At 38.2% G+C, this 22576-nt stretch overlaps 3 protein-coding genes across 4 annotated transcripts; 2 read left to right on the top strand and 1 right to left on the bottom strand.

The window, feature by feature from the left end:
- Positions 1-5900: 5900 nt before the first annotated feature.
- On the top strand, positions 5901-8328 carry npffl (neuropeptide FF-amide peptide precursor like). Its single transcript, XM_051912741.1, has 3 exons — positions 5901-7014; positions 7424-7545; positions 7864-8328. Exons 1-3 carry the CDS (start codon positions 6802-6804, stop codon positions 7982-7984), a joined length of 456 nt encoding a protein of 151 aa, XP_051768701.1. The 5' UTR covers positions 5901-6801; the 3' UTR covers positions 7985-8328.
- Positions 8329-8735: 407 nt separating this feature from the next.
- mkrn2os.1 (MKRN2 opposite strand, tandem duplicate 1) lies at positions 8736-11336 on the bottom strand. 2 transcript variants are annotated; one of them, XM_051912724.1, is made up of 5 exons: positions 11198-11336; positions 10615-10941; positions 9665-9711; positions 9418-9580; positions 8736-9124 (listed from the first exon to the last, which is right to left on the bottom strand). In XM_051912724.1, exons 2-5 carry the CDS (start codon positions 10851-10853, stop codon positions 8989-8991), a joined length of 585 nt encoding a protein of 194 aa, XP_051768684.1. In that variant the 5' UTR covers positions 10854-10941; positions 11198-11336; the 3' UTR covers positions 8736-8988. The 2 variants fall into 2 exon arrangements, with proteins under 2 accessions (XP_051768684.1, XP_051768683.1); XM_051912723.1 differs by lacking the exon at positions 11198-11336 and adding an exon at positions 11073-11182.
- mkrn2 (makorin, ring finger protein, 2) lies at positions 11324-21091 on the top strand. Its single transcript, XM_051912702.1, has 8 exons — positions 11324-11487; positions 11809-11937; positions 14284-14429; positions 14909-15219; positions 17524-17738; positions 17824-17934; positions 19836-19980; positions 20281-21091. The coding sequence occupies exons 1-8, from the start codon at positions 11462-11464 to the stop codon at positions 20428-20430; spliced, it is 1233 nt and encodes a 410-aa protein (XP_051768662.1). The 5' UTR covers positions 11324-11461; the 3' UTR covers positions 20431-21091.
- Positions 21092-22576: the final 1485 nt, after the last annotated feature.

Raw genomic sequence — 22576 nt, 5'->3', positions numbered from 1 at the left:
GTAAGTTCTGTTTCTTTTGACATGGAGACATTTGTAATGAAATGGAAAATTAGTACATTTAAAATATATTACTTTAACCTCCAGTTTCACAGACAAGGCTTAAGCCTGTAGTATGGAGTTAATATTGTGCCATAATTAAACAAATCCAGCATTTTACAAACAAACACGATCTGTTTTGCAAAGGAAAACTCGACTCGCAAACAAACCGAAAGTGATGTGCAAATACAAAGGTCAGTTTGAGTGAAAATGCAGATGAGTAACAAATATATGTATTGTGTTTTAAAAATATAAATAAATACAAACCATCCTACAAATTGTATATAACCTGTGAACAAATACCAAATCTAGTGCATACAAACACACACCTGTTGTTGTTATAATAATAATAATAATAATAATAATAAACTTTATTTTATAGCGCCTTTAAAAATTGCACCTCAAAGCGCTTTACAAGAACATACAAATACAATGGAATAAGAGAAATAAAACATGCATCAAAACACATTTCAAGACATATATAGCTTTGATCACAAGAATAAATTACATTTTGAAATATACAACAAACCAGTTACTTTAAATTGCAATAATATTTCACAGTATTACTGTTTTTATTTTTGATCAAATAAATCCAGCCTTGGTGAGATTAAGAGACTACTTTCAAAACATTAAAAAAAACCTTAATGTTTACAAACTTTTGACCGGTACTGTACATGCAGTGAAGATAATCAATGTAAGCGTTGCCTGAACCAAATTTGTGTGGCTATTATGAATATGTTTAAATGAAAATGAAAAGAGGCAGATTGGTGTTTTATAACACGTTGTTGGCGGTTATACATACAGAGATAACCGGAGCCAGAGCGAGCCGAGTGATGTTATCAAGATTGCTGCTGTTGCATTTTGCAGATAATGTAGAATTACCAAACTTTGTGTACTTGGTATTGAGAAACGCCAACTCACCTGTTCACCACTCATTTTTGTCAACTGTAAACTCCTTGTAAACTTATTTTCTATACGTGATTATTTTGTTTTGTATATAACTATATATATATATATATATATATATATATGTCTTGAAATGTGTTTTGATGTATGTTTCTGTCTTTTATTTCCCCAATTCCATTGTATTGTATTTGTATGTTCTTGTAAAGCGCTTTGAGATGCAACCTTTAAAGACGTTATAAAATAAAGTTTATTATTATTATTATTATTATAAACGCATGTTTCGGGGCTTCTCTTGGAAAACTAGTGTAAATTGACCCATAGCAAAGCGCCATCTGCTGTTTTGGAAGAGGAAGTTGCTCAACTGCATTTGTGAGAAAATCAAGCCGAGAGATCTCATAAAAAGGCAAATGTCTTACAATCGTAACAGACAGGTGTGTGTTTGTGTGCACTAGATTTGGTATTTGTTCACAGGTTATATGAAATTTATAGAATGGTTTTGTATTTATTTGTGAAATATGATGTAGGCTCATTTATTTATATTTGTAAAACACAATACATATATTTGTTACTCATCTGCATTTTCACTCAAACTGACCTTTGTATTTGCACATCACTTTCGGTTTGTTTGCGAGTCGAGTTTTCCTTTGCAAAGCAGATCGTGTTTGTTTGCGAAATGCTGGATTTGTTTGTTTAATTATGGCACAATATTAACTCCATACTGTAGTCTCAGACTAAAATGCATGTTTGAGCTGTTTTAACTGAAAGCAACTTTTCAAGTGTTTTGTCTCAAGATTCACTCCAGTACTGTTTTTTTTTAACAGTAGGTACATTTATAAAAGCTACTTAAATGTTCTAACTGAACTAAGGCCTAATCCTGGCTTAATCTAAGCCCTGTCTGTGAAACCAGGCCATAGAGTAATATCAAATAACACTACAGTTAAAATTACCATATCAAGTATTTTACATGTGCTTTAGTGTGTTAGTCGACACATCAGAGTAACTGTACTTTTAAAGCACGACAAAGATTATTTAAACATTTTTTAACCCTTTCACGCATAGAGCTCACTACAGTGGACAACTATTCAAAAAGCATTTTCTTGCATATACAGTGAACTGTAGTGCATTATCCTATACATTGGCACCAAGTGGCAAGCTGTTGTATGTTGAGTTTTTTTTATTTACTCTAAACCAAGATGGCCGATGGCCAGTCAGAAATGCCAAGTTGCTCTGGAATATCCATCCATTCATTCTATCCCAGGAGACTCTTGGGCAGGTAAAAAAAGGAGTCATATCACAGTTACATTTTCCAAGTATTGATTTTAGATTGGGAGGAAATTCTGATTAATCAACTGTCCACTAAAGTGGACATCATGCATCAATAGCTATAATTCATACTATTACTGTGACTGTTTTTTTTTAAATACTTCATCTGCCGTAACTTTTTAATAATAATAAACTGTAAATAAATGAAATAATTGTTGATAATAAAATAATTATTGTAAATATTTTGTGGTGTTAGAATGTAATTTGCATTAACATCAAAAAAAGTAATGTGATCAAGTAATGTACGTTACTTGTAATGCATTACTTTACTCGTTACATCAGAAAAATAATCTGATTATGTTATGCACGTTACTTGTAATTCGTTACTTTACTCATTACATCAAAAAGTAATCTGACTGCATAATGCATGTTACTTGTAATGCCTTACTTTACTCTTTACATCAAAAGTAATCTGATTACGTTATGCATGTTAATTGTAATGTGTTAGCCCTAACACTGCTCATTTCAGATGAGATTGAAACGCCTGATCGCTAGGTTTTCTCAGAGGAGAGTTATATGTTGTAAATGTCCATCTTAAACATAATCAACAATTATCAGCTAATAAGGGCTAATAAAATTGACATACTCCACATTTCCACAGTTGTACCTTGACAGGCTGTAGAGATCTTTGATGGAATCACATCCTCATGTTCTGATATCAAAGACACAGGAAGTTCCACTTGTATGAAGTTCAATTGCGTTTGCAATATGTGTTTATAGTTTTTGTATATATTTTATGGTTTTCACATGATTTTATATAATTTTATTAATTGTTTTGTTAAATACATGCAATATTGCTATGTTATTACTGTATTATATTTAATACAGTATCTCTTCAGTTTAAATGCATACTGTCCACTAAAGTAGACATCTGAAAATCTCTTTGAAAAATATGTATAAAAAATTACATTTCAAATCTTGTTTTTCATGCCCTAAGGTTGTCATAATTCATGCATGAAAGGGTTAAAATTTAACCTAAGATGCCTTTTATTTCATTATAAGTACAGTTCAAAAAACGGTTTGAAGTGCACATTTAATACATAAGTGCACTTCTTTTTCACAAGGGTACATGGTATATAAGCCTGCTTAATGCCTCCATGAGATCAGCTGTAGAGATTTCTGAGTCTAAAAGTTAGTAGCTCAGTGGCTAAATGATCATTTGTGGTGAACGAAGCGTCTGGTCTAGTGTTAAGCATTATCAGGCAACACTAAATCTCTTGAACAACAGCAGTTTCCCCGAGAGACGTCGGCTTCAGCGTGATGACGTGTTCAGAGCCTTCTGAGATTTACAGAATGTTCCATCATGTTCGTTCATTCACACTTTCGGCAGATGCTTTTATCTAAAGTGTCTTACGCTTTCATTTGACAGTGAAAGGCATCACTGTCTTAAAACTGCATCAGTTTCATTCATGATGTCTAACACATGTCTAGATGAATGCTAACCTTTGTATGAACAGAACATTAAGACTCGACTGTGCAGTAAGCACTTGATTAAGATTTACAGCATGGCCATTGTCTGTTTTATGCAGTTTTAGTGATTTTGCTGTGATGAACAAATTCATCACTGGACATAGACAGAAACATTATCTTATACACCTTAAATACACATCAGTGCTTTAAGCCTATTAGTTGTCATGGTGGTTAATGGATGTGTTGCGTAGGTTCGTCCCTGATGACATGACCAGCACTTTAATGGCAGATTTGTGTTTTATCCTTCTTTGTGTGTGTGTGTGTGTGTCTGCGTGTTCAGGCTTCAGCTGGTTAGCAAATGCATTAACTTATGGGAGTATGGAAGCTTATGGAAACTTGTTTCCTATAGCTAAAAGGGATGTTTAGCTAACATTCTGGTAAGGTTCTCTCAAAGTTATGAACAAATGTACTTCCAGTATGTTCAAAGTTATCTGGTCTTTAATAATGTTCTCAACGCGTTAGCACAAAAACATTAATTATACATCGTTCATAGATCATTTTTTTATTAAACATTTTTAAGTTGGGTGTACGTCTAACGTTTTTTTATGTTACTTGTTTCAGAATGTTCAGAGAACGTTCAAAAGTAACGTTCCCATAATGTTTGAAGAATGATACAATGGAATGTTCTGTTAACGTTCACATAACCAAGATTAAAAAAATGTTTTAAAACATTTAAAAAAACTGGACGTTTTGAAAGTTTGGAGAACATTTAGAAATAACATTTTCATAACTTAATGGAAACGTCAGCAAAACGTTCTTAGAACATATTTTTGTTAGCTGGGTTCCACCACAGGTAAAGGTAATTGCTACTTGTTATCTCAGAATGCTGACTTTTTTCTGACAATTGCGAGTTTAAATTTCTCAATTTTCAGAAAAAAAAAAAACAAAAACAAAAAATTTCCTCACAATGTCTCATCTCAAGTTCTCATTTATTGTTGGTTGCTATGGTTTTTAATTGAGTTACTGTACTCACCTGTTCACTGTTCTGTTAATAATCTTCCCTTGTGTATAAGTCTTAGTTTTTTTTCTCAGTTCTTTGCCTTGCGATAAAGGTTATGTTAGATGTTGTTGTTCTAGCTCTCTGTTTAATTAATATTGTGTTTACTTGTCATTCTGCATCCCACATTTCTTTTTGTTTGGTTTATGCTACAGCTAACCATGACAGATCGCAAGACCTAGAATAGATTAAATTAGCTGGATAGAAAAATGGATTTACCTGCTGTACGCCTACTTTTGCTCAAGCAAGGTGATCGCTCCCTCGAGGACCACACCAGGGACTTTCTAGATCTGGCATGCCTCACCCACTACCCGGCCCTGCCCATGGACAGTCCTTGGGGGAGTTTTGCCGCTAATGTGGAGTGGGTGCTGGTCCAAAATGATTCTCTGTTCACCATCTGCCTCGGAGATGAGGCCACCGCCAGCCCCACTCTGGACCCAGAGCGCAGCCAACAGTCAACCATGGCCATCACAGACCAACAGTCTGAGCCCGCAACAAAGCCATTGCCAGAACCGATGTCTGAGCCCAATATTCGTCCTAGAGCCTGAGCCCAGCAGGAAGTCTGACCAGGTGCAAGAGCCGGCAACACCGTCCGTTCCTGTGGGTATTCTTATGAAGTGTAGCCCCGCCCATACTCCCACCATTGAGGATGTGCTATGCCCAGTCCCCACACAATTGTTTGAGAAATGAGAAAGGATTATTCCCCAAAGTCTCCCATCGCCGCTGGACCTGCCCAGCTCCAAGTTTCCTTTGTCGGTGCTTTTCCCGCACAGCTCTAAGTCTCCTTCGTCACTGATGGTCCCACTGAACCTCCCTCTCCCACTTCCTCTGCATAAGCCATCCAGTTCCTCAGCCCCGCCTCCCTCCCTTAGGATCCTTTGGTGAACTTGCTCTTTTGATTGGATCCACCTCAGGCTTTCCAGTTTCCTGCATGGATCCCCTGACTCCGCCTCGTGCCACCAAGCCCGTCACTCCAACTCAGCCCGTTGGCTCCATCTTGGATCCTTGCACCCTTGGCTCCACCTGGGTCCGTCATCTTCACAGCTCCACCAGTCTCCCACATCCCTCCGGCTCCACCTTGGTCAGTTATCACTCTGCCTACGCCACGGGCTTCCACCCCTTCAGCTCCGTCTGGCTCCTCCTTCCCTCCAGCTCCGCCTTGGTGCTCATTTCCACCCATTTAGCCCCAGTGCTCTGACACCTTGGATCTACCTCGGCCACTCATCACCACGGCTCCACCTTGGCCTCCTGGTCCTACAGTGTCATCTCTTTGTCTCCTCAGCTCCACCTGGGTCTCCAACTCCTCTGGCTCCACCGCTGTCGGTCGGATTCCTGGCTCCACCAAGGCTTCACCCTCCAACGGTTTTGCTACGGGTCTTCATCCTGGCACTGCTCTAGGTCTTCATCTGGCTCCCCCCTCCATCGTCTCCTCCATGGGGTTTCCCTCTGCCAGCCTCTGCTCAGTCACGTTCCCCTCCAGAACCACCTCCCTCCCTCTTCAGTTGGACTCTATATGGCATGGGAGGGGGGAGTTACTGTAATGGTCTCGTTCTGTTTTGGTTTCGTTTTCATTCTTTTCCATGTTCCTGTTTGCCTGAGTTCTCATTCATTGTTAGTTGCTAGGGTTTCCAATTGAGTTACACACCAGTTCCCTGTTCTGTTAATGATTTTTAAAGCATTTAAAACAAAAATATTATATTAGAATCACATTCTCCAACATCAGTCGATCTGCTGTCATTGAGATAAATGTTTATGGATAGAGACTCCAGGACCTCAATCATATCAGATATCTTTTCACTTAAGTATGTTATTACTCTCTGATGTCTTTATGACTTGAATGAACTGATTTTGACTATGTCTTCAGAGTGTCATTGATTGATACGAGCAAAGAAAGAGCTGGCCAATGTATTGCTGATCTTTTAATGAGATTTAATAAGTATGTTCATCCCTGAGCTCCTGTGGGATCCATCATACAGACCATCACCAAATCCGTAGCGTCACAGATGGACCGTCACTCACTCATCAGTCTCTGGAGTCACAGGCTCTGATCATATTTAAGGACAGTCGCCATGGCCAGATCTACTCCAGTGCAGATACACATGAGCAGAGACGGAACTTGTCAAACTGTAGTAATGGATGCAGGTGTGTGGTTGGTGATTGGCATGCTGCTGGTGATGACTGATATGAGCCAGTCCATCCCGAAAGATGACATGCTAGAGCAGAGCAAACACCTGCTGGAATCACGCGAGGACTTCGACGGGAACATGCTGGAGAGTCGAGGGGTAAGAGATTCACATCCATTCAGCGCAACACTCAGTATTGATCTGTTCGTCTAATCATGCTATAAAAGGGAAATAGTGCTACACTGTACTGGTATTTTTAGGGCAGTAACTCAAAGAAAGAAAGTTGTTTCTTGTTGGATATAATTCACATGTCATGAACTCTTAAGAATCCTATTCAAATACTGTTTGAATCCTCAGAAGCAGCCGATAGATTTTTATGGCTGTGAAATGTGGCTTGGAAAGTTCTCAAAATTAAAAGGACGTTCACGGCGGGTTGTTTCTGTACCCAGTTGTAGCATATTTGACTGACATTGAAGTAAAAGAGCACCTGGTTACCCTGAAATGCTGTGTAACATCAGTGTTTGTGAAGAACAGAGATGATGATGACCGTGTCATTGATGTGTAACAGGCCACTGAAGAGCAGATGGATCATCTACTGGAGGATCGTCTTCTGGTAGAAATGTTGCGGTCTTTACTCCACAGCTCTCAAAGATATGAACGCAACCCTTCAGTGCTGCACCAGCCCCAGCGGTGCGTATATTTCAACCATTCACTGCACATTATAATCTTTAAAGTAAAGAAAACATGCAGGAAGGTCTCAGTGATGTAAGAAAAGAAAGGGGCCCAAGACCGAACCCTGAGGTACCCCAGTGGTTAGTTGACGTGGTGTAGACACCTCTCACCTCCAAGACAGCATAAGTGCATTGTTTATTCAGCTGTTCTCTAATATTGTACACCAGTTTTAACATGTCATTGAGAGTGAAAGATTGTGGTCCATACTATTCTCTGGAATTAAAGAGAAAAATATTCACTTTCAGTCAATGCTGGCTTTATTCTTTTGCTTTCCAGGTTTGGTCGGGGGGCTCGGAGTGGCTTGTCCACAGAAGAAAGGATACAGTCTCGGGACTGGGAGACAATTCCCGGACAGATATGGAGCATGGCTGTGCCACAAAGATTTGGCAAAAAATAACACCAAGCCATCATAAAAATTGAGTGATGTCTTAGAAGTATTGAATAAATAGAAGGGTGAATTATTTGATCAGAAACGTCTACAATCATCTCCTTCATTTTTGTCTCCCCTACTACATTACAAAAGAAACAGTCAGCTCTTCTTTGCATTTCATGAAATCTGTGATAGCATATATAACACATCAAAACAATAATATTTAAATGTAGTAATTATTTAATAAGTTCTGTATGAGTGTGAAGGCATGTTGTGATTATTAATCCATTGTTCTTCATAATATATTATGTGTTGTGTATTGTATTTTCTGTGTATAAATAAATGATCAGCTCTGCTTGTTGAGCAACATTTCTGGTGGTTCTTGTTCTTGACATTTTGTCAACAGCATTGGTTGAGCTTTTTATTTATTTATTTTATTTTATTTTTAGGCAGGTAATTGTAATCATAATGTTCATGTTAAACCTAATGTTCAACTGCTATTTAAGTGCTTTAAGAGGAAACCACAGTGTAAATAACTCTATATAAATCTATTGATAGGTAGGTGAATATAAAAATCCAAATCCAAAATAGAATTAGTTAATCTTTCATGATCTATACATGCAAATGAAGTTTTATACTTCTAAAATGAGTGTAAATAAGAACTGCATTAAAATTTTTAAAAAAATTACAATAAATATAATTGACACACCCACAAGCAAATTCACATAAAAACAGATATTCATACACACACGCATCGAAGACTCACACAACACATTAATTGGTATATAAATATGATCTTGTTTGTGGTACTGTGAATTGATGCTCCAAATTTATTCTTCTTACATTAAAATCATTATTAGATTAATCTTATGAGATTAGATTCTTACTCCAATAACATATTTTAATGTTAAGTGACATGTTGACAACCTTTTTTACCCCCCTCCTCTCCAAATCAATACTGTAATTCTATGCTATGTGAAATCCTTGTTGTAATATTGCATGATAGATGTTGATGTATCGGGACACTGTCTTCATTCTGGGTAAAACGTGACGTCAGTGAACTCATCTCTGCTCAGAGACGCTTTCCCATCCAACCAGCGCATGTGGTTTATGAAGGTCAGAGCGAAACCGTAACAGCACGATCCAAACGCTCGCTCCTCAGAAAACCTGCCGGGAACAAAACATCTCAAACACACCGTCACGCTAACAGACTGTTCGCTGGAGCAGATATGACAGCTTTTGGTATTTTTATAATATGTTTTTTTGGTAATCCTGCCAGATTTGGGGACTGGGATTGTACTAGGATTAACTACAACTTAATATTAAATGAATAACTGATTCAAACTATTAACTAAAAACTATAATAGTATCTCAATGATTATGTATATGATTATTATTGATGATTAAGATACATAATATATGAAAGATCTCATTCTATGTATTGGACAGTAATGCTGTACCGCTCTGGAACCCATTCTGGAAGAACAGAGAACTGCTCCAGCTCGCTGTCCCATGATTCCCTGAGGTCCCGTCTCTCTGGAGGGACGAGCTGCACACAAACACACTGTTCCCAGCCATGAGCGTCTCTCCGGACCCCTGACAGGGTGTAGTTATACACCAGACCTGCAGGTGGAGAGTAACAAATACAACTGCTGAAAAGACACTCAAACAAACAAGTATAATATTTACAGGTGGGCAATACTGTACCTTCTGAATTCGAAAGCCCCACATGCATCTCTGTGTCATTCCATTCTCTGGAGAAAAAATGATTAAAAATGATAGAAAAAGAGCAAGATAATATATACACTACCATTAAAAAGTTTGGGGTCGGTAAGATTTTTTTTAATGTCTCTTCTGCTCACATTTATTTGATCAAAAATACAGTAAAAATTGTGAAATATTTTTTTACAATTTAAAACTACTGTTTTCTATGTGAATATATTGTAAAGTGTAATTTATTCCTGTGATCAAAGCTGAATTTTCAGCATCATTACTCCAGTCTTAAAGAGATAGTTCACCCAAAAATTAAAATTATGTCATCATTTACTCATCCTTAAGTTTCTCCAAACCTGTAAAAAAGGTTTTGTTCTGTTGAACACAAAAGAAGATATTTTAAAGAAATTTGTAACCAGGCCGCTTTGGGCCACCATTGACTTCCATAGTATTCTATGGAAGTCAATGGTGCCCCAGAACTGTTCAGTTTCCCCCATTCTTTAAAATATCTTCCTTTGTGTTCAACATAACAAAAAAAATTATATATGTTTGGAACAACCTGAGAGTGTGTAAATGATGACAGAATTTTCATTTTTGGGTGAACTATCCCTTTAAATGTATCTGTGCCTTAATAAAATGTATATAAGCCAGCCTGGTGTGAATATTCAGTGTCATAATTAATTTCTTGTTTATTTTAGCCAGTGTTTCCCAGCCTCCATCAGTAATGATCAAGTTTATTAATGCTTAACATTGAAACTCACCCTTCCGAAATAATCCACTAAACAAACTGAGATTTGAAGAGCGTGCACTGATATTTTCAGTTCCATCTCGTTATCTTAAGGCCACGCCCACACGATGGGATCTCATGAATATTCATACTCCGCCCACTGGAACAGTTTTTCACAGGAACTGCATATTAAATAATTACAGTGGTATAAACTCACCCAAGATATGATGGTCCGTGAATAGATCCTATGAGAAACGCACATGAGACTTTGTGTCCATTTCTAAACGGGCAGGGAAGCGCAACAGGTGCGTCTAAAAGTCCAAATGTTCGAGTTTGATGACAGATCGGACACTGACGCTCGGAATCATCAGTTCGGTGAGAATATGGGGCATCTAGATGTGAGAAACTGTAAACGTCTCTTCCACAGTGTCTGTATTTGATCACAGTTTTCTCCATTAGTGTTCAGGTGGTCGCGTTACCTGAGGCTGATCTCAGGTCGGTTTCGTTTCCTCACATTCCACAGGTGACGTCATTGTGTTCAAAACTGGACCAGCAGGGGGCGCAAAAAAACAAATCCTCCAGTAAATCAGCTGTGATATACTATAAAATTAAATAATATCACGTATTCTCTTTTTCAGGTCAGTTTATCTGGTTCTGTCGCTATATTTACCACACCTTTCCTAATCAGTATCTGCAGTGTAAGCTGGTTTGTCATCAAAACCCGAGAAATCGTGAAAGAATCGTTCTTTAGAGTCGGCTCTCTATAGTAAATCAGTTCAAACGAGTCCATGCTTACTTACATGATGTAAAATAATCGGTTGTGAACTGCCAGCAAACACAGAACGTTTCCAAATAACCAAATAAGAACTTTATTCTAACCAAAAGCTGGGCTAGGGCTATGAAACGATCCGTTCAAAAGAACCGACTCGCGGAAATAAGTCACACTCGGCGGAAGCAATGATCAGCGTCGCCGCGATGTAGCCGGTGATATTTTCAGGTTGCACAAAACCGTGGAGACAGTAGCATTCACAGTAAAATATTACATTCGTTGCCGGATTGTAATCATGTCAACGAAACAAGTGACCTGCAGGTAAAGAGAAACGCCAAACCGCCATTACACCGCCATCAAAGCATCGCTGTATTAAATAAGGTCATTGATAATATCTTCACGACTTTGACATGAGAGAAAATGGTGTAGCTGGACTGACGCATGTGCGACTGCAGATGTCACATCAAATCTCTGACATTTACGCTTTTATTCTTCATTCAGCATTGATGTTTCAGCAGGAAAACATTTTCTGTTTTCATCCAAAAGCACTGCAGCATCTCCGTCACGAGCAGCGCAGACCTGCAACACGCTCGGGTTCGTGTGTCATCGTGTGTTTTGATGATGTTTTCTGTCTTTCTGCAGATATTTCCTCCATGGTGTGTGTCGGGAGGGCAGCAGGTGCTTGTTCTCTCATGATCTGACCACAAGCAAACCTTCAACCATCTGTAAATACTACCAGAGAGGAGTCTGTGCCTATGGAGACCGATGCAGGCGAGTTGCTTGTGATTGAAATATGCTCTTCTGCTGATGTTTTAAAGCTTTTTGCATGCATTTTGCCGAAAAACTAGATATATTTTCTGAGTGATTCTTCAGTTTGGGGCACTGCTTGAAATCTTGAAAAATGAAAAATCCTCGAAACTATATAATATCACTTGTCTGATTGTGTCCTCAATGAACTTTAAGTGAATTTTTGATATTGTGTTCGATGGTAAGTTTTTAGAGAAAATTATGAATAACACAAGAAGATAGCTGGCAGTTTGGAGTTTAGAGAAATAAAATGAACTAATAGGTGATCAGGTGTCTTTAACTACTATGTACTTTGTTGATGTTGTATTGGAAAACAGTTGAACTGCTGTTGAGGTGGATACAGGTAAGGTTAGGACAGGTTTAAAGGGTTAGTTCACCCAAAAATAAAAATTCAGTCATTAATTACTAACCCTCATGTCGTTCCAAACCCGTAAGACCTTCGTTCATCTTTGGAACACAAATTAAGATATTTTTGATAAAATCCGATGGCTCAGTGAGGCCTGCATTGACAGCAAGATAATCAACACTTTCAAACGCCCAGAAAGGTCATGTTTAAAACAGTTCATGTGACTACAGTGGTTCAACCTTAATGTTATCAAGTGACGAAAATACTTTTTGTGTGCCAAAAAATTCAACAATATCTAGTGATGGGTGATTTCAAAACACTGCTTCATGAAGCTTCGAAGCTTTACGAATCTTTTGTTTCGAATCAGTGGTTCGGAACGTGTATCAAACTGCCAAAGTCACGTGAACCATTGAAATTTCGAAACGCTTATGACGTAACGAAGCCTCGTTTACTGAAATCACATGACTTTCACGCTCCGGACCACTGATTTGAAACAAAAGATTCGTAAAGCAAAAGATTCATAAATCTTAATTTGTGTTCTGAAGATGAACGAAGGTCTTACGGGAACGAGATGAGGGTGAGTAATTAATGACTGAATTTTCATTTTTGGGTGAACTAACCCTTTAATGGTGGGTTAAGTTGTTTATTGGTGTGAGGGTGGGGCAAACTGTCACTCACATGAGATCGACCAATAGCAAACCACAACCATCACAATAGGGAAGAAAAGACCAGCACGACTTCTGTTTCATGTTGACTTTAAATGGTTAGTTCACCCAAAAATAAAAATTCTGTCATTATTTACTCACCCTCAAGTTGTTCCAAACCTGTGTACATTTCTTTATTTTTTTTTCTACTATGGTAGTCAATGGGGGGCGAGATCTGCTTGGTTACAAACATTTTTCCAAATATCTTCCTTTGTGTACAGCAGAACAAAGAAATTTATACAGGTTTGGAACAACTTGAGTGTGAGTAAATGATGGCAATTTTCATTTTTGGGAAAACTATCCCTGTAACTCTTGTGCGTCAATTTAAAAAAGTTACTCTGAGGTCTTTAGAGGAAAAAAACTGTCCGTGTCAAAAAAATTGCCATCAAAATTTGAAGCTTGGGAGCACAGACTTAAGTTTTGGTCTCATTTTAAAGACCCATGGCAGATTATTGCTTAAGTAAAAAAAGTTTAAAAAGTGAAACAAACAAAAAGCTATAAAGGTTTCAGTTTTTGAAAATGATTTATGAACATTATTTTATATGAAATATATATTTTATAAAGCATGTTGAACTCAAAGATTGCTAAAAATCCAAGCCATAAATCTAAATACGTTGTTTTCCAAATTTGAGATTGATATCTCAAAAAATGAGCTTTCAGTAAGATTTCGTTTGGGCGCAGTACCAAATTTTCCCCATAGATGCCAGCAAAACTCCAAACAGCGCTGGTAGAATTTTTCTCTCTCAAATATTACACACACACACTTTTTTTTTTTGTTAACACACGCGTACAAACCACACCCACACAATTAAAGCTGCATAATTTATCCATTTGACTCTATAATACGCAGAAACAGAAAACAGGAATAAAGTGAGTATTTGCTTTACAGGCCAAACCTGAGAAAATGGTGCAATCTAGTAAAATAAAAATAGTAATAATTGTAATTCTTAAGCCTTGCCAACAGAATGAAAGCTTATTAACAAAGATTGCATCATTTTATAGTTAGATTTTGTTCTTAAAGTCCTGAGAGGAACTATTTTGTGTTACTAGTGTAAAATAGATTTTTTTTTAAAGGGAATGATGGTGAAATAGTACAATTCCAATAAAAATACACATGTATGCAGTTGTCATTAACACAGGCAAAATGATCAAAAAAAACAAAACACCCAAGGGTTAATAACAGAATGAAAAGGTCCCCTAACTGAACAATCACCATGTCTCATATATATATTAAGGTGTTTGCTGTGTGTTCTGTGACAGATATGATCATGTCAAACCGTGCGGCCGTGGCGGAGGAGGAGGCGCAGCAGTCGAGCACACGAACAGAGCGGTGTCAGCGCCGGGACCCGCACCACCAGCAAACACTGCCAAAGCTGTCAAAAAACCACTCGTGCTGAGAGACAAAGGTACCTGGATACACCACATGGACATGCTTGTTTGCATATAACATGCGCTCATTCGAAATATTGTATATTATTGGACAAGGTAATGACACAATTGCCTTCTGCTATAATTTGAAATGTAGCACTAAAAGTATAAATGATTGAGCAGATATTATTTAAAATAGTTTATGCAGTAAGGAAAGATAGAAAATGTGTGTTTAGGTTAATGTTATTTACGTACATTTGTTGAGAACCCCCTTTTTACTCTGTAATGGTCTGTTCTGTTTTACCATCTTTTTGGTAAAAATAGGTGTTTCCTTCAAGAATGAAAGAAAGAAGGAGCAACACAGTTTATTTTGTTTCTCTTGACTGTGCAAGAACTTTCAGAAATCAGTTAAAACCTGAATGAAGGCCCGAGTCAATTCTTCGCCCAAAAGAATCACGAAAGATTATTGCTACTGCAGTTTTGATCTTGTTTTATTTGTATGTTCTGTGTTGTGCAGCTCTGGGCTCTGACAGCAGAGGACGGCCGTACAGTGGCGAGAGGGCAGAGGACTGCTGGGACTACAGGGACGACCGCGCTCACGCCAATCCGCACACGTACCTGGACGCCATCCGCTCTGGGCTGGAGAGTTCGGCCACCGCCGGCCCGTATCCAGACACAAGCCCGCAGCCGCAGCTCTGCCCGTACATGGCGGCAGGACAGTGTCACTTTGGCGACAGCTGCTCGTATCTCCACGGCGATATGTGTGAAATATGTCGGCTGCAGGTTTTGCACCCGCACGACCCCGAGCAAAGAGCAGCGCATGAAAAGGTGATCGCACCTTCAGCACACTTTTATCGGTTTCCTGATGTTGATTCATTCAGTTCGTTTTTTTTAATGCAGCATATTGAGTGCAACAGTTGAAGTAAAGATATATAATGTACTGTATGAGCAATATCACACTCGTAGCCATGTGATATGGCTCTATATCAGCATAGCTGTGATTGGGCCATAGATAATCACAGCCGTGCTGATATAGAGTGATATCACATGGCTACAAGTGTGATATTGCTTTTATACAACAGTTTCATGGCGCAAGTGTGTAAATAAATAAGAACAACAACAACGGAGTGTCTTTAAAATCCCTGTTTTGTGAGGAACTACTTCCTTCCGCCACATATTCAAATCTCAAGTTGACAGTTTAACAGTTGAGCCCAAGATCCATTACTAATTCTAAAACGTCACTTTAGAACTAGTAAAGAAGAAACACTGAGTCGCTTCATTGATATTGTATTATGTAGAGTAGATTATTATGAGAGATCAACTAAACGAGCATCAGATTTAGCATTTATTCTTCAGGTTAAATTAAAAAATCTGTTTGAGTGTCTGCTGAGGAAAGCGATATCTTTGTCTTTGTCCTTTTAACAGTTAAGGAGATTTCCCATGACAGCGCTATTCAGTGTATTTGTAAGTTGCGTCTCATAAGGTGTTGTTTAAAGTAAAACAACGTCCTTGTTCACCTTGTTTCAGTCCCTTTTAGTATAAAAGTCTTTGCTACTGACTCGCTCAAATAGACAGTCTTTGCTGCCATCTAATGTAACTTTCACTGAAGTCGAAATCACTAACGAACCATTTCTCAATATAAAATATTATTTATTGAACAATAATATTTAAATGAACAATAATAACCACTATAAAAGTATAAGAAGTTTGTACAATAGGAAATAAACACAAGCAAACAGTTCAGTCAAAATTACAAAAGCAGCGCTGTAGTTATAGTACAGGATTTCAGTTAAAGCTGCAGTCCGTAACTTTTTTTGGTTAAAAATGATCCGAAATCAATTTTTGAGCAAGTACATAACCAGCCAGTGTTCAAAACTATCTCCTTACCTTAGCCCGATTCACAACGGTAAGCTCGTTTAATGTTTTCTAATTCAGGTGGTACTGGTAGGTTTCTGCGGGAAATTCGAGCATGCCGCCGTTCACCTTTGCGTCATTATGTCACGTCTGTAAACAGAAAGAATGAGTCCCAGCTAGTAGGCTATATCATGTGAGGATGCTGCTGGTGATGGATCATTTATAGCCTTTTCTCACAGGAGCTGCAATAATTAAATTGATCATTTTGATGGTGTATGACAAATTAACGTTAGAGATTAGACGGTACAGAAATTGAAATCTACAGGTAATGCTAATACACACTAAATACACACAGTCACGCAATGCTGATGTTGTTAACATTAACAATTTGAAAACAAAGTATAACAATAATAATAAATTGCATGGTTTGACGTGATCCGAGCTAAGCAATCATTAGATTTAATCACCATTGGCAGCACGATTTATTGTGAAGCTTATAGAACAAAAGTGGCAGATCTGTTACTTGTTCAGATGACATTTTCTGGTGAAAATTCTTTCATGATAATGATAATGATAATTCCGCAAATAACTGCAATTGCAGATTTCAAACAGAGATGGCGACTGGCTGAGATAAAGCTGTTCTCGGCGGGTACATGAGCCCTGAAAGGCCGCTAAAGGCCGAAAATGTCTTAACAAATTTTCAAATAGGTGCTAAGTTTATATTTAAATCACATATTCGAGGTCTAAAAAAGTATTAAATCTACATTCCGTGACACAATAACAGTAGTATTTGTAAATTTACAGTGGGTTTGCTCCTCCATTGACGCTCGCTGTGAGAAATACTGCCAGTATAGATCCGGCAGAAACAAGCGGAGTGATACAAACTGTGAAACTGTTTCTGTGTGATATTAGTAGAATATCACATGGATAGATAAGGCTCTCAGCCAATGAGATTTGAGAACCAGAACTAACTGTTGTATAAAAAATATATTATGTATGTAGAAATAGGTGTTTTGTTTTTGTAATAATGTAGAAACCTTTCTCATAATCGAATTTCAACTTAATTTTCAAAAGTAAATTTAATTATGTTTAATGCTGTCATTTGCAGTGCTTTATGGGATGAGTAGTCCCATAAGTAGCAATTTTTTTGTCATACTTTTTTTTTTGTGTGTGTGTGTGTTGTGCAGATTTATCTCAGTTGTTAAAAAAGTTGCGGTAGGTAGAGTATGTGACTCTTGACTGTCACATGATAATGATGATGATTTTGTCTGGTCCCAGATGTGCATGGCGGCCTTTGAGATGGACATGGAGAGGGCGTTTGCGGTGCAGCAGAGTCAGGACAAGCAGTGCAAGATCTGTCTGGATGTGGTGTACGAGAAGGCGTCACCGTCCGAGCGGCGCTTCGGCATCCTGTCCAGCTGCTGCCACACGTACTGCCTGAGCTGCATCCGCCAGTGGCGCTGCGTCGAGCAGTTCCAGAACCAGATCCGAAAGTGAGTGAGTCCGTGTGGACAGATCTCAGCTCTGCTTTCTCAGACGCTCGTGTGGCGTGAAGTAATGCCGGGTGATTGTGTGCAGGTCTTGTCCCGAGTGCCGTGTGGTGTCGGAGTTTGTCATTCCCAGCATGTACTGGGTGGAAGACCAGGATGAGAAGAATCGCCTCATTGAGGAGTTCAAATCTGGAGTCAGGTACGACTGAAATGGGTTTATTTTGTGGCCAGGTAACAAAATAACAGGTAATATACCTATGGGAGATTTCTACAGGATTCACTGTTTGCAGTGGTACACAAAACTGCATTGTTATAAAAATAGCAGTAGAATAGCATGTTTATCTACGTGTTCTCAACAAACAGTCAGTATGAATGGGATGATAATGTAGCCATTTTGACCAATTCTTATTTCTTAAAGAAATAAAATGTATTTAAAGATCTTTAATATTATGTTTCTGGAGGTTATCTTATGAAATTAGCAGGGTTATTATAGTTACCAAAAACTAAAACCATAAAAAAAAGTTCATTACTTGAAATAAAATAACATTTTTTTTTATTTCAGCAAATTGCCAAGGCAACATCTCATTTTAATTTACTTATACTTGATGTCCTAAAACAACTAAAACTAAAACTGAAATAACTGCATAGAATTTTTTTTTTTTTTAAAACTACCAAAAGTGGCAAAAACACACAACAAAATTACTCAAATTAAATAATGATTAAAATCTATAATGGTAAAAATAACACTAAATGTTTTTATTCTCCAAAATAGTAAAATAAAATAAAAATGATAATTTTCCATCCTCATTTTCACTCTCTGTCAAACACAAGGGGTGTTACTGCTTTCAGATACACAAGTTAACTTCCACTGCTGTGATTGGCCAACATCTCGACATCTTTCTCGACATCTCACAGCTGTATCGGTCTTGTAACTGATGGACAGATGTGAGTTTTTCGAGCACACCTGCTTCATTCACTGTTAAGAGGGTCATAACATGGATTTTTTTTTATTATTATTTTAATATTTTCTTTGAGGTTCATAAACAAAAAGCAAATATATGTGTGTAAAAACAATTATTTTCAACCCTCTGTCTGATCCGTTTTAAAGTCGCAACTCCTTTAAGGCTTGTCAGTAAACGCCCACTGTTATGATTGGCTAACATCACTGCATAGGAAACAGTATCAACGCCCACTCGCTGTTCCTCATGAGTAAGTGTTCTGAAAACATGATCCCTATAAAAACATCATTTACAGACAAATTAAGCATTATAAAATCATCTGTCAACAAAAGTTTCTTTGCGAACTCTCCATTACACTGTGCCTCGTTAGCAAAACAAAATGCTCCGAACAAACATATAATCCTCCGACGTGATCCGGGATGTAAAGGCAAATTTGATTTCTCATGTAACGACCCCTTTAAATTGTGCGTTCTGGTTTCGTCTCCTCATCACTTCAGCGCTCACAGCACTTCATTCTTTTCGCATCGTAGGAACGTTTTCATAGTTCCTATAACTATTGACGGAAGTACCCGCTTTTTGGCGTGTTCGCGCCGCAGGGACTGGGAATGATTTTAGTAAGGGGGGGACTAAATTAGCTCCTACTTCAGAGTAGGGTCTGACCCAGCACAATAGGAACTACCAGTGATGTAAGTGTACGCTGATTGGCCAAACAGACGGCTTATATCACTATTGGTGGTGCGAATGCAACCAGGAAAATGGCCCTGGAAAAAATTAAGTTCTTGGGGATCGCCCTGGTGGCTAGTCACTATAACTGAGCTCTTATAACTAGCCCCCATTGAAGCAATACAGCCTCCTAGAATATGGGCAATGATCGAACAGATCATTGCTTTACTGTAAAGAGCAGCTGCACAGTCCAAACAGAAATCAATAGAATATGAGGTTAAACGTTTGGAGTGGCATCAGTTAGCAGACTTTGATCCACTTTTGATCTGCGCTCAAACCAAGAGCTGGAAGCCGTTTTCATCTTTCCGTCCTTTTATTTATTTGTATTGGCAGAATGCAGATCGATTATCTTTGACATTATGGTTTAAACTTGGTTTCTACCTGAATCTGTTTCTATATATCTTTGTGTGTCTTGCAGTAAGAAGCCCTGTAAATACTTTGATCAGGGAAGAGGAACGTGTCCGTTTGGAGGGAAGTGTTTCTACATGCATGCATACGCTGACGGGACACGAGCAGAACCCGACAAACCCCGCAAACAGCTCAGCGCAGAGGGGAACGTCCGGGTAAAGACCGCACTCACACTCACACACGTGCATATATGCTCCAAATGATGATGCAGTTCCTCATTTAAATAATTCATATGCAGAATAAAGGGGCGGGGCCTGGTTGAGTTAGTTAGTAGTGTGTTGAAACTGGTGGTTATGGTAAGGGGTGGGACATTTCCCAAACACCAATCACAACACACTGCTCCAGCCGACCAATCAGAGCACATTGTGCTTTTCAGAAGGAGGGGCTTCATAGAGACAGGAACTAAACAATATGGCCTCTTTAAAATGTGAAATATTGCTCTCTCTCTCTCACAGTTTCTTAATTCGGTGCGTCTGTGGGACTTCATCGAGGAGCGAGAGCATCGCGGGCTGCCGCAGTACGAGGACGAGGTCAATGAACTTGGCGAACTCTTCATGCAACTGTCAGGAGCCGGAGACGAGAGCGGCACGTCAGCGTCCCATTGATCACATGACACTCCTTCGTCTCATCTTAGGTACTGGGTGAAACGTCTGGCCAATAAAATGTATTGAGAGCGTTTCCCAAGACAACCTTCTACAAGTGGTGCGTTTGTGTGCTACAGCATATACTACATCTGTACGAGTATGAAACTATATAAAGCACCTGTATCGTATCTGTAGGCTGCTATATTCTCCTGACCCGCATTGGGATTTTGCCGGATTTTTTTAACGTAAGGCCCAAAGATGAATGTAAAAAAATGGGAACTAAAAATCTCTCTCTGGCACATTTTCATATGCACTCAAGTAGTGTATGAAGTATAATGCAGAAATACTGTTAAGTGTAAAAAATAAAAAATAAAAAAAATGAAATAAATAGTAATTGTTGCACTTAGTTCAGATAACATATATACATAACTTTATTACTTTTGGGCATCATGCAATATTACTGTGGTTAAAAAAAAAAGTATCCATTCATTCTGTCACCAGTGAATGGACCTATTGATATTTTTAGGATATATTTACTTCATTTTGAATTCAGCTGATATCATAGTACTGAATTTCACTCGTCTGGTTTACTCTCAAATCTGATATGGGTTATTATATTCATTTTCTGAACTGTATTGTTGAGTGACACTGGAACGAGTGTAATAAAGCGTTTCGTGAGCGAGTGGCTTGTGTGTTTCTGAACGTTTAGCACAGATCTGAACAAGCGTCAGTTCGTTTATAGTCGCAGGATCACAGTATTGGAGCAGAACTGATTTGCTCAAATACACTGAATCTTATTAAGTTTCATATGTGTGAACAATAAAGCTAAAACCCATGGTATCGTGTTTGGGTGTAAAAGATCTGCAAGCAAAGATGGGTCATGGCTCCCCACTTTGTGCCAAATTTAATGAGAGAACAATTCAAAAATCACATTTCTCAATGCAAGATTGCAAAGAATTTGTCTTTCACCATCTAGCAGTGTTGGGGAAAGTTACTTTGAAAAGTAACGCATTACAATATTGCGTTACGTTACTTTTGAGTTACTTTTTTCACCTGGGTTGGGCTTGTTTTTGTTTTTTTTATAACATAAAAGTTCTATTTTAGGGCAAATGGAGGTGGTTTAAGGAAACCTGTGCATGGTGGGCAACATACAATTTTAATTTAATTTAAATCAATCAATGATTTTACATGATATGAGACACTTCCTGTTTCCCTTTTTTTGTCATTTAATCCCTCGCCATGGCAACACTGTTCGAGATATCCCATAATCTTCAGTGTCTTTGTTTCATGTTGACCGAGTTTGGCGGTGGTTGTGTGAAACTCCTACTAGGAGTACTTAAAAAAAAAAGAAACTCAGAGCTTGATTATTCAAAAAAAAAAAATCCACATTCAAACCAAAATATCTGACTTCCTGTTGGTGGGAGCTATTGACTGTAAATTAGAAAGTTGTCCGGCTTGATGAGAACAATATATGTACCGAGTTTGGTGACTGTAGGTAAGACTAACCCCCAATTTTTGTCAAAAGGTGGCGCTATAGAAGCCCCCCCTCCCCGCCCATTTCTAAAGCTTTGCCCATGTCTTTTGGCTGGCAACTCTGACGTGTGTCGAGTTTCATGCCATTTGAAGCATGCTAAGTGCCTCAAAATCCCCATAAAGAATATTAAAGTTTATTGCATTGCCATGACAACAGTATTCAAGATATCAAGAATTTTTTCACAGGTCTGCATATGTTGTATCTTGACATTATTCTGACGAAGACTGAAGCAAATCATATTCTATGAGAACATTTACTTATCTCGAAAAACACGGCTGCCATCAGCCAATGAAAGAGGACTGTGAGAAATTTAAAAACAAATCGGCCACTGGGGGGCGTCATCGTGTTTTTCAGGCGCATAAATGATTGTATGTTATGTGATTTTTCATACATGCACACGATATTCACACCATATGATACTGGGTCAATGACATGACGGGTCATTTTTCTGTCCAAAGGCCTTAATAATAATAAGAAGAAAACAAAGATATGACATCCAAAGTATGTACAGCTAGATCTCTTTTATCGAATCCAAAAGGTTTTAATTATATTTTGCTACATATGAAGTTATTTTAAAGATTTTGAAGTGTCAAAAGGTCATTCGGTTTAACCGTCCAAAGTCCAATACAGCCA

The sequence above is a fragment of the Ctenopharyngodon idella genome, chromosome 11 (genome assembly GCF_019924925.1).
Source record: "Ctenopharyngodon idella isolate HZGC_01 chromosome 11, HZGC01, whole genome shotgun sequence".
Classification (NCBI taxonomy): Eukaryota; Metazoa; Chordata; class Actinopteri; order Cypriniformes; family Xenocyprididae; genus Ctenopharyngodon; species Ctenopharyngodon idella.
Note: the sequence above shows the minus strand (reverse complement) of the source record. Positions and strands in the feature narration are given on the sequence as shown.

Excerpts from the sequence above, each read along its gene's own strand:
- npffl (XM_051912741.1), top strand. The coding sequence starts at position 6,802 with ATGGCCAGATCTACTCCAGTGCAGATACACATGAGCAGAGACGGAACT. Across the intron at positions 7,015-7,423 it reads ACATGCTGGAGAGTCGAGGG|GCCACTGAAGAGCAGATGGA; the intron begins GTAAGAGATTCA and ends GATGTGTAACAG. Across the intron at positions 7,546-7,863 it reads GTGCTGCACCAGCCCCAGCG|GTTTGGTCGGGGGGCTCGGA; the intron begins GTGCGTATATTT and ends TTTGCTTTCCAG.
- mkrn2os.1 (XM_051912724.1), bottom strand. The coding sequence starts at position 10,853 with ATGGAGAAAACTGTGATCAAATACAGACACTGTGGAAGAGACGTTTAC. Across the intron at positions 9,581-9,664 it reads GGGGCTTTCGAATTCAGAAG|GTCTGGTGTATAACTACACC; the intron begins GTACAGTATTGC and ends CTCCACCTGCAG. Across the intron at positions 9,125-9,417 it reads CCAGAATGGGTTCCAGAGCG|GTTTTCTGAGGAGCGAGCGT; the intron begins GTACAGCATTAC and ends TGTTCCCGGCAG.
- mkrn2 (XM_051912702.1), top strand. The coding sequence starts at position 11,462 with ATGTCAACGAAACAAGTGACCTGCAG. Across the intron at positions 15,220-17,523 it reads AAAGAGCAGCGCATGAAAAG|ATGTGCATGGCGGCCTTTGA; the intron begins GTGATCGCACCT and ends GTCTGGTCCCAG. Across the intron at positions 17,935-19,835 it reads GAGTTCAAATCTGGAGTCAG|TAAGAAGCCCTGTAAATACT; the intron begins GTACGACTGAAA and ends TGTGTCTTGCAG.